The 12,066-nt window shown below is 39.4% G+C and overlaps 1 protein-coding gene across 1 annotated transcript; it reads right to left on the bottom strand.

The window, feature by feature from the left end:
* Window positions 1-1,820: 1,820 nt before the first annotated feature.
* m6pr (mannose-6-phosphate receptor (cation dependent)) lies at window positions 1,821-10,967 on the bottom strand. Its single transcript, XM_033641745.2, has 7 exons — window positions 10,642-10,967; window positions 7,372-7,538; window positions 6,973-7,142; window positions 6,669-6,778; window positions 5,635-5,765; window positions 3,733-3,859; window positions 1,821-3,632 (listed from the first exon to the last, which is right to left on the bottom strand). The coding sequence occupies exons 1-7, from the start codon at window positions 10,645-10,647 to the stop codon at window positions 3,510-3,512; spliced, it is 834 nt and encodes a 277-aa protein (XP_033497636.1). The 5' UTR covers window positions 10,648-10,967; the 3' UTR covers window positions 1,821-3,509.
* Between the last annotated feature and the right edge of the window lie 1,099 nt (window positions 10,968-12,066).

Here is a 12,066-nt window from a genome sequence, read left to right as displayed (position 1 = left end):
TTTGGAACTGTTTTTCACAGTCAGTAGACTAATATGGAAATCCAAAAAACTGAGTTTACAAAAACACATCACTGATGTACACACACCAGCCTCTTTATTAGGTACACCTGTTCAACAACTCTTCAACGCAAATAGCTGATCAGCCAGTCACGTGGCAACAACTCAATGCATTAAGGCATGTAGACATGGTCAAGATGACCTGCTGAAGTTCAAACCGAGCATCAGCTCAGTTTTAGGAGATTGGAAAAACGTTGCCTGGTCTGGTGAGTCTGGATTTCTGCTGCGACATTCAGATGGTAAGGTCAGAATTTGACGTAAATAACATGAAAGCATGGATCCATCCTGCCTTGGATCAACAGTTCAGGCTGATGGTGGTGGTGTAATGGTGTGTGGGATATTTTCTTGGCACACTTTGGGCCCCTTAGTACCAACTGAGCATGGTTTAAACACCACAGCCTACCTGAGTATTGTTGCTGACCGTGTCCATCCCTTTATGACCACAGTGTACCCATCTTCTGATGGCTACTTCCAGCAGGATAACGCACCATGTCACAAAGGACAAATCATCACAAACTGGTTTCTTGAACATGACAATGAGCTCACTGTACTCCAATGGCCTCCACAGTCACCAGATCTCAATCCAATAGAGCCCCTTTGGGATGTGGTGGAACGGGAGATTCTCATCATGGATGTGCAGCCGACAAATCTGCAGCAACTGTGTGATGCTATCATGTCAATATGGACCAAAATCTCTGAGGAATGTTTCCAGCACCTTGTTGAATCTATGACACCAAGAATTAAGGCAGGTGTACCTAATAAAGTGGCCACTGAGTGTATATACTACAAATACTATACTATACTAAAGGCTACTATAAGCTACTATACACAATTGTGTGCAATTACAGACTGTCTTTATGCATTTATGAGTACAATATTATTATATTCCCAACAGCAAGTTTGTTTTCTTATCTCTTGCCAATTTAAACATTAAAAGTATTTTGGTTCTTGTATTCCTTAAAAAAAGGAATCAGGAATACAGGTCATGAGGTTATGGTGACAAGTTGAACGGTGTAAATGTAAACTATCAAAAAAGATGCAGAGGCAGAGTGGAGAGGGGACAGGAAATAACAGAAGTTAGGCTATTTATTGAAAAAAAGTGCACCTGAAACCTCATCATTTAATGTGTTCTGGGGGGTGAGGAGAGTCTGTGATGATAGGACACTGCTCTGGTAAAGTTACCTGTGTAAATGAAAGTAAAACAAGATAACTGACGACATCATTTCAGCCCCACCTTGCACCTTCAGGATATGTTCATAAACACTGAACCTTTAAAACCATCAAGCGGTAGGCTATATTTAAATAGGAATACCACCAGCTATGAGTCTTTGCCCTCAAGACTGCAGGTTTGCTTTTTAACATCATTATAATTTTCTTTTATTACCTCACTATCATGGCAGATGTTTCGGTTTCAGAATGAAGACTTATGACTAAGTGCACTAAACCAGTCTTACATTTGGATATAGTTTAGTGGAGTTTCATATTGTAGAGGCGGAGTGTAATTTATGACTTTCGGCGTCATCAAGTAGCCATGTTTTGTTTCTGTTTCCAGCCAAGTCCTTCTTTGAATAAGGTCTCTTAGTAGAATCAGGTTTTTAGCCTTCAGGCTTCATTTAAGAGCCACTTATTCAAAAACAAAACTCAGTAAAGATTATTTCCCCTGAAACATCTGCCAAATGGAGTGTATGGTCAAAACACTACTAAACATTAGCAAAGAAGATCTTACCTATGAAGTTCACTTAAATATAACTTATTAATAAAGATGTTTTATGCATGAAATGTTTTTATTAAAACATTTTACATTCATTAAATCTCCAAAGGTGAGTGCACTTGGGTGTGTACTGATTTCACCACCACAATGGGCATATACACAAACTACTTCTGTATTTTATTTTTGATGGAATCAGAAAACAAACAAAAATGGTTGGTGGCTATTAAATCACTCTAGTGGTTCACTACAACCGCAGGTGTACAGTAACCATTTCCACCAGATGGCGATCCAGGAGTTGGTTAGGGTTAGGATTCCCTGAACTAAGCAAAGAAACGTCAAACTAATGAACACAAAAAGCAAGTTATAGAAACAAAACAAACAGAAGTACTCACACTGATAATAATAATAATAATAATACTAATAATATAGTAATGTGATTCACAACTGAAACTTCCTGATGCCGTCTTGCCATCAAGGCAGAAAATCCTGCTTTAATCTTTAGCATTAATTGTTTGAAATCTATAACAATATTACAGTAAATTAAGTGCTTTTATTGCCTCGCTATCCTCCTAAAGAAGCAAAGCATCAGACAGGAAGCAGCCTTAATATTTGGTCAAAGACAAGTACAGTCTCCTTAATAATGTCGGTGTGTTTTGTCACGTAGGTTCCCAGATCAGTTTACCCACTATAATATTAATTATTTAACAGTTCTGCTAATACAAATACTGTTCTTCTGCCGTGAATGTTCATTAATTCTAAGGAAAAACAAGTACATATATACTGCATATATACCATACTTTTTCAAATCATAAATAATGAATAGTGGAATTCATATATTTCTCACAGCCCATTACTGTTGTCACATTAAGTTGAATTCTTAATTTAGCACGATGTTTTGCTTCTAATTTTCTACGTTTAGTGCATCAGTTTAACAGCACTGTTGACCCTTCTGATAAAAATGTAAGAGTTTAGTTACAACTGTCAAACTCAGATTTCATACAGGACCCGGCGATACTCAACATTTTAGGGAGAAATTAGCGCTGATGTAAAATCTTTCCCCTATAACGTGGGAAAAAGGAAACTATCAGTTGAGCTATGGTTTCTGCAGTGATTCCAACTTGCAAGGCAAAGTGTAAGCACAGTCACAGTACTTAAAAATTAAACATCTCTCTCATAGCATTTTCAAAACACAAAAACAAACTGATTAAAGCCAAATTTACACAAGCAAAAGCACTTGTGTGTTTTGTAGCCTGCAACTGTCAGTGCACGATCAGAACCCGGGAAAAGCAACTTGCTGCAACCTGCACTGACAATAATTAGCTTAAGCAGAAAAACATCATTAACAAGTCTGAATTAAGTAGGAATCCAACTTCTCAACTCTTCCCTTATGTGTCAGATTTCCATGGAAGAAGAGTCACTTTCTGTTATCACTCTGTCATCACAGATGAATCACTCAGATGTTTGAAATCAAACAGCTGAATGAATGTTTGGGGGTTAGAAGAGGAGACGGGTCTGTCAGCCCTATGAGTAACATGCCCTCTCAAGTGCCAAGCAGATCACACAGTAGTTGCCCTAGGCATAAGTCTGGAATACAAGACAGTGTTGACAAGTCCTAACCTAAACCAGCTCAAAAAGAAAAAAGAAAACAAGACTTGTGTCTAACAGCAACTTCATGTAACCTGTGAGAGAGTAAACTGTGTCACACAGTGAAAATTTCTGTCCCATTTCTGACACGTTGAGGTCACATAGGCAGTAAGTGGTCATCTCTCTCCTCTGGCTCCTCTTCTAAAGGTTCTGAGGCCACTCCCCTGTAAGCTGGGGCTTCCTCCCGATTACGTGACCGACACACAAAGTCGCACCCGTCCTGTAAAGTGTGTGAAAGGTAAAGTTTGTTATGAATTTCCAAATACGTCACATACGCCTGATCTTTTAATGACGTTACTTATCAGCTGCATTCGGCTTACCGCTGTCAGATTGCCAAACTCCACCCAAAAAGCATAATTTGGGAATTGCTCCATCCCTTTGGCTCCGACAATCAATCGCTGGTAGAGGAAACCTCCGATGAGATAAACAGCCAGAAGACAGAAACCACTGGAAGAAGAGAGGGGCCATGATCACTTAACAATTATAATAGTATGCCCTACGTCACTACATCCTGACAGAAGTAGAGATAATCTGTGACAAAAAATCATGTTCCTCTGCCTTCTGGTAGAACCTATGATGGCATTACAATTCACCGTAAATGAACAGCAGCAGCCAATCAGAGCCGAGGACTCTCAAACACAGCTGTCAGTCATGTCAATTACTGTTTGTGAACAGCAGTCAAACTGTTAAAATATGCAGCGCTGATCAAATATGAAACAAGATTCTGTTACTGCATTGATTATTTCTCACCTTGAATGCTGCCAGAAACATATTTTAGTGTACTGTTTTGTAAAATAATAAAGTTTTTGACTGGCCATGTTGAGCAGCTCAACCATAAGAAGCACCGCCAGCAGAAAATGTTCTCATTTTACAGCTTAACAGTCACTAAAATATGTTTCTGAAAACACTTAAGGTGAGAAATAGGCAGTGCAGTAATAGAATCTTGATTCACATTTGATCAGCGCTGTCTAATTTGACAGTTTGAAACTAGTGACATGATTGACAGCTGCGTGAAAGACTCCCCAGCGCTGATTGGTTGCAGGGGATTCTAGCAAATGCCATTAGAATGATTAAGAGGAGGACGAACATGACTTTGTTCACAGACTGTCTGTCTCGTGTGCTCCTGTGTGGACGTAGTGACAGTTTCAGCAAATATGACAAAAAGCTATTTTCATGAAACTTAAAAACTGAAGCTTTCATGATTTTAGTGTCATTACACTAGGGATGCACCGAAATGAAAATTTGGGGCTGAAGCCGAAGCCGAATAATATGAAACGCTTGGCCGAATACCGAGTACCGAATACCGAATATCGTTGTTTAGTTTTTCATTAGTTTTTGGAGATGAACCCCCTCCAGATTAGTGTTGTCACGGTACCAAAATTGGATCCCACTGTACGATACCCATGAAAATATTATGGTTCTGAGTAGTATCACGATATCACAGCAAAAATGAGGCAGATGTGCCTTTTGTCATTTATAAAAAGATAAATCACTTTTCTATAATACATCAATGATATTTCAATGGAATAAATTACTTATTGACTTATTCATAATTCAAAAACAGCATCAATAAGTGATTAACATAGGGGGGATCAAAATAAAATAAATAAATACAATAAGAATCAACCAGCCACCCTCCTCCCCTGACAAGTCCCTTCATAAGTAAAGAACAGTTCCTAAAGTGCGGTGAGGTTTGTGGACCGTGAACGGCTTGTTTCTCCTCTGACACGTCACATACCTGTGTTCGGCTGGCTCGGCTGTTCAGGTACTTCTGGGCAGTCATGACGCCAAGAAGAGGATATTATTGGAGCCAACTTCTCCGCGCCGGTAAGCCAATGGCCGCCATATTTGACAGGAATACATTACTGTCTGTGTCTGTGACCCCCGTTCAACCCACAATCGGTGGGATTCGCCTTTCGTTTCTGCTGGTGGTTGAAATCTGTAGGCTGCTCGCACAGCGTGCTGAATGATTTAAGCCTATTTTGCTCGCTCAAAACTATTTTTAGTCGCAAATGCGAGTGCAGTGACGGACGGATCACCACACTGCCGACATTTTACTCCGCCCGTCACGGCACGCTGTTTGATTGCGTTATCAAAACACGCCGCTATTATTTGGCCTTGCTTTTAACTTATTCCACTGAATACCGAATGTGTGTTTTTTTTGCAATAGCCGAATATATTCGGTGCATCCCTACATTACACTGCACGCTGTCTTTACGCACATGATGAGTATTATGGAGCCAGTGCTGATGTGGGACTCGAGAGCTGGGCACACTGCACTTGAGTCCAGCTCAAACAGGTAGAAACAATCCTGCAGCCGGTCCCGGTCCTCCCGCACCACCGTCATCTGGCCCTGGGAGTGAGATGGAGAGAGACAAAGTTAAAAAAGGCAACAAAGCAAAACACACACATAAGTAAACCTAGAATAATCGCCTTGGTTAGCAGTTCTTTGCCTCCGCCGACCAGTCAAGTTTATATCCATGTCCGTCCAGACTCATATAATATGAAGCAAAGACGCACTACATCAGTGACCTTTTTCACAGTGGACATTTTGACATGTCATAGCAGGAAATAGCACAGGTGTATTCAATAATGGTGGCGGCAATCCATTTAGCAAAGGCCCTGGTGTTGTACATGCAGGCTCACTGGAACAGCTTACAGGACACTTAATGGAACTGAGCCATTTTTAATGTTATCAGCTTCACCTGTGCTTTTCCTACTATGACAAGTCAGAATGTCTGCTGTGCAAAAAGCCCATTAGGGTTAGCAATATTGAAAATAGTAAAGCAGTAGGTATTACGTTCATGACAATGGGATGGATGGAAGAAACATAATGCCTCCAGTCAGGCTGTCGCCGTGAGGAGCCGCAAAAAAAGACAAGGCTTGAGACGACATGTCAGGAGAAACATTAAGCCGTGTTCTGACCTACATTAGAGCTGTGTGGGGTAAACTGAACCACTTCATTTACTTCAGTGAGACTACTGCTCATGTGGAGGGCTCAGGCAATCATGCACAATCCTAGTAGATTACTTTTATATTTCTACAGTTCTGTTATCAAGATGAAGAATAAAATGACTGTGATAAAACCCTGTGTCATGTTACTCAAAGATGCCTTTCTAGATCATCTTCATACATGAAGCAACATGCCCCCAGCAACGCAGCCCGTTGCATTTTTGTTTAAAACACAGCGCCATTTCTGGTCTGAACACTTTGTAAGTTAGCATTTCTTTTCACAAATCATCTGTCTTTCTTTTACCGCGTCAGTTTTCCTGTCGCAAGAGATCATGACCATGGCTCTCCTCTTTTCCTTGGAGCAGTGTTGATCATAACTGTCACCGTCTCTGTAGATCAGCATCACCCAGTCACCTGCAAGGACAGGAAAGTGTCAAACAGACAATGCAGACACGATACTAAATCTAAATCATCCTAAGAAACTGTTGATCCAGTGCTCAGAGATAACTCAAGAATGTGCAGCAAACAATTCTAACGCGTGTTTGGGCTTATTATGCTCATAGCTTGTCTCAAAACACACACAAAGTCAGGGTAAATTAGAGACTTACTTCCTCCAATGGCCTCTGTTGCTTCATACGAGCCAATCACCGTTGGCTTGCTTTCTGTTTTCTTGCTCTCAAACTGAACAATCCCAGCCTTTGGAATACCCGCTGCGTCCCCACACAGCTGGAACACATAGGTGTAACTCTCACTTCCGTTCTTGATCTCCGCTGTAAAGCTGTCAACATGAGAACAAATCCCAGCAAACAATTAAAAACATGCAACACAGTGGTGAAACAAGCACAACACAGAATGGCAAAAGACAAGCAGGCAAAATGCTTCTGTCATGGTCAGTTTGCATGTTCACTTAGTGCTGATTCTTTCATTGGTAACAGGCGATCCAAAAACAATCTGATGTCGCATCAATGGCACTAAATATGCAGCCACACAATCGAGGGGCTTCTTACTTCCTATGGGCGAGTGGCTCTAGTCGATTAAGGACATTCCGTTCTGCCTCGGATAACAGTTTACAGTTCTTGGTGCCGTCAGAGGTGTACACCCCACTACCACACAGCATCAGCTGAACAACCAGGGTCCACACCAGGAAGGGCCCTCCACCCTGACTGTTGACCACCTGGAACACACGTTAAAAAAAACAAACATTTTCAAACCTAACACTTACTATTCATTTGAAATTAGGCTTGAACTATATGAAAATATATAATGTGAGACGATATAAACTGTTTGCATCAGAGATATTTCCGCACAATTTATACTATGGAAGAATAAATGTGGTGGTTGTATGGTAGCTATCCTTGTTAGAGCTGAAAGAAGTATAATTGACAGATTGATAGGCAACTATTTTGATAACACATAAATAATTTACATGATTTTTCAATTAAAATGCTTCATTTTTGTCATATGATAAACTGAATAATCTGGGGTTTTAGACTGTTGGTCAAACAAAACAAGCTGTTTAAATACATCACGTCAGGCTCTGGGAAATTATAATTGACATTTTTTCGCTAATTTCTGATATTTTACAAAGAAACAGATTAATCAATCAATTGAGAAAATAACTGGCAAATAAATCTATATAAAATTGTTGCAGCTCTAATCCTTTCAACATCTCTACTGTGGGCAAAGCTGCAAATCAAAGAACAGAAAGGCTTTATGTTACTAGTGGATTTTTACTGGGGCAGCACGATGACGAAGTATTTTCAAAATTGCAATATGGCCAGGCAAAATATCTAAATCGCAGGGTAAAATGTGTCATAACATACCATTATAAATTAAGCATTGTGATGCTACAGAGATGCCCCAACCTATAAATCATATTCCGGACGTAAGGGAATGTGATTGTTTGGCACAGAGCCCAGCAAAAATTACACCATCATCATTTTTATATATATTTTTCCACTTAAAATGAAATGCAAAAATTACCATTCCCACTAAAATCCTGACTCACATTGAAATATCTGTCAAAATAATTGCATTATGATTTTCTTTATTCTTTTTTAAATTGTGTAGCCCTGATTTTAATGTGATTTTTGCACCAGTGTGTTAAGGTTAATTGATTTGTTAGGCATAATTTAGTTCAGTGGTTCACTCGGTGGGTCACGGTCCAAAAGCGGATCACAGGCCCATTCTGAATGGACCACAAGTGATTTGCGAGTGTGTCAAGTCTGTAAAAAGTACACTTTATTTTGAAGTACAGTAAATTTCCAGCACAGAGCTTTTATTTCAAAGTGCCGTTTCCTGCTGTAGAGTGAGTGACTAACAGACAGCTACTTCACAGTGACAGCAAACTAGCTCAACGACATGGTCAAACTCAAGTATGACTCAGAATATATGAAACTGTGTGGACCTTGAAATAATGACTAAGGAGAAATCTGGACCCTGTGGATGGATCAGTTGGGAACCACTGGTTTAGTTCACTAAACAACCAAAAACAGACAAACCTGGTTATTTTATTACTAAACGGTTTCCAAATTGGCTTCCAAGAAAACGCACAAATCCAGTATTTTACATATACCAAGAGAGAGGATTGTATCCATATGGTCCACTCTAGGGTTGCAGCGATACTCCATGATATGAAAAAAGACAATTATCATACCGTGTCTATTCTGACCGCCTAAAGAGCTCATCATTGTTTACTGCAAGATGAGTTGTAGGCCTCTTTTAATCAAGTGTTTTGTGGGGATGGTGTGACCACATACATCTGTCAACTTTAAGAGATTTGGTATCCCATTGTATCTTGTTGTATCCAACCACATCATGTGCAGGTTTGGAAATCAATGACAAGAAATGATTTATCACACAAGGTCCTATTTATCACTGACTGACTCAGCTGACTGGTTTTAAGATATACCACGACGTAACAGTTGACAGTTATCATACCCTGTCCATTTGCTAATCTACAATAGCAATGCGCCGAGAAGGAAATTCTCAACTATATTTTAGTTATTTACAAAATGGAGACTTTTTACACATTTACATTTTAAAACATGGTTTCAAGTTTCAATTATCGAATAATAAAACATTTGTTCAAACAAAGATAACCCTTCTGCTTTCATTCTTTTAAGGTTCATTCTGACTGATAATAATAATAATAATAATAATAATAATAATAATTATATATAATTATAATACCCCCCCCACAATAGAGAAATGGACAGATATAGTTAATAAAATATACACAATGGAAGAAATTACGATCAAACTGGATCCCATATGTATGACTGTGTGTGTAATAAATGTTGTGCTTGGCTGTTGTTTGTTGTTTTTTCTTTTAATAACTCTTACTCACTATTTATCATACAACTTAAAAATATAGATATGAATGTGTGTGTGTGTGTGACCGTAAGAATGATGCGATGAGCAAGTGTGTGTTAGTGCATGTGTAACATTTATATGCTGCAATAAAGGATCTATCTATCTATTTATTTATCTATTTTTTGGTATTGACAAATCAATAGGTCCCTTGAAGAATGCCTGGTCTCCTAACCTACGAATGAACTGAAATGTCTCACAATTTGATAATTGTTACAATTTTTTGCGATGTAAAATAGGTTAAGAAAACTTTATAGAGTTTACACTGTTTAAAAAAAGATTAATGAGGAAAGACGGTCTTAAGTCATAGCGTTAAACTGCTGTAAACCCACAACACTCTTTGTATCTGCAAGCATATAATGTATTCTTGGTAACTGGTTGTCTGCTTGCAATTAACGCTTTATTCTATATATATATATATATATATATATATATATATATATATACATAAATATGTAATATTGTGATACTGTGATATTTTCTGAGACAGTTATCGTACTGTAAAAATCTCAAATCGTTGCAGTCCTAGTTCACTCCTGTTTGACATAATTCAAAATGAAGTGGTGGGATTTGGAATTGCATATCTGCTGTTCCCAATATGAGCTGCTCATTTATTTGCTTCCTCAACAAACAAAAGAGGAAACTACCTGTCCATTTTTGGGGGGGGAACATATTTCAAATGCAGGCTTTAATATTTTAGGACATAAAACCAGAACACAACGTGGACAAACTAATCCCGTGACAAGGAAACGAAGTTGTGAAACCACATATTTTGAAGCATGTTCATGCAAAATGTCTGTCCATCTCCGCATGAGGCAGGAACTTTTTTAAGGAAACAGTCGGTTTAAAAACACCCCTCTGAAAAGCTTCACAGAGTTAAACTTTGTGCTGCATGGTGCACCTACCTTCATGACTTCCTCTGGCGTAACTGAGTGTGAGAAGCGTCTTTGTTAGTTACAGTTTAACAGTAGTTTAAACATGTAGCTCGCTGATGCTTCCTCGTGCTAACGTCGCTTCCTGGTTGACCTAATGGAGCTGTACAGGCGTTATGTCGTCATGCAGGTGAGACAAAGTGAATCTTCATGCGCTCAGGAGGTTCAAATGAACGTAGTCAGCCGCACGCTGTTTCCTGTCCTGGTGTAAAAACGCGCTTATTCTTAAAAACGTGTGAAGTGGCATCCAGGAGGCTAACGGGCTACAGGGAGCAGCGGAGTGCGGAAGTGAAACTAAACACACGCGCGCATGTGACCGTCCAGATGAAGCGGGACCAATGAGCTGCAGCTGAGGCTTCCTCATACCCGCATCAGCTGACCTGACACACACTTACAGAGGAGGTGAGGAGGAGCTGTACAGTTTAATTATCATTTAATGAGGTGCATTTGGATCCAGACAGATTCAAGTAAGTGCAGTATTTAAATTAAGTAAAGTTCTACTAAAATGTGCTTTACTAAATTCACATTATATTCACAGGATACAGACCAACACATCTCCACTTCTTTGGCACATTATTTTACCTTTCACCAAATCAGGCCTCCTAAGGCAAGTTAGATTCAAGAATTTTAACTTGAAATAAAATTTTACAATAACTAAAATTAAAGAAAAAAACAAACAAACACGAAACCAATATACTCTGGGTTAGGGACAGTATTGCCCAGTTGTTTATTCTAACATAAAACATGACTTTTTAGAGCCAGTTAAAAATGTTAGATGATCTATGTACTTTAAATGCTGAAAAAATGAAAAAAAAAAAATATGAAAGTGTATATATTCTGTAATTCATTCATTCATTTTCCACAACCACTTATACTGTTGGGCATCATGGGGGAGCTGGAGCCTGTCCTATCTGACACTGATTGATTTTAAAAAGCCCTATATTAATCGCTGCAAAAGTTTTACAGGCCAAAGAACATCGGAGCCTCCCCAACACAAAGATAACCATAGTCAGACACCAACAACAGAAGGCCAAACATAAAGAACAGAGCCGCAGAAACAAGGAGTGGCTGATACACACCAATCATACATAGAGTTTAAAACGTGAAGACCAAGCTTTCATCGTCTGCCACAGAGCATAATACTGCCCCTACTGCCCACTTCAGGTGGACAGTGTCCAGTTTTTCAGTCTGTAGTAGGCATGTTCCACCCTGAGCCGAGCCCTCAACAGTCCTGTGAGGACCTGGACAGGGAGCCCTGTTCTTCTGACTCAACCAGATAGCCAGCTTGGCAGTAGCTGAAAGGAAGTTTAACAATGTGTGAATGCCCTTCTTCCTGCGAGCTCAGCTGTCATTGGGCGAGAGGCAGGGTACACTCTGGACAGGTCGCCAGACTATCAC

The sequence above is a fragment of the Epinephelus lanceolatus genome, chromosome 10 (genome assembly GCF_041903045.1).
Source record: "Epinephelus lanceolatus isolate andai-2023 chromosome 10, ASM4190304v1, whole genome shotgun sequence".
Classification (NCBI taxonomy): Eukaryota; Metazoa; Chordata; class Actinopteri; order Perciformes; family Serranidae; genus Epinephelus; species Epinephelus lanceolatus.
Note: the sequence above shows the minus strand (reverse complement) of the source record. Positions and strands in the feature narration are given on the sequence as shown.

What these genes read in the sequence shown, in the direction of transcription:
- m6pr (XM_033641745.2), bottom strand. An exon ending in GAGCCACTCGCCCATAGGAA is followed by an intron (nt 7,143 to 7,371) that starts GTAAGAAGCCCC and finishes TCATGTTGACAG; the next exon opens with CTTTACAGCGGAGATCAAGA. An exon ending in GGCTCCATAATACTCATCAT is followed by an intron (nt 3,860 to 5,634) that starts GTGCGTAAAGAC and finishes CTCTTCTTCCAG; the next exon opens with TGGTTTCTGTCTTCTGGCTG.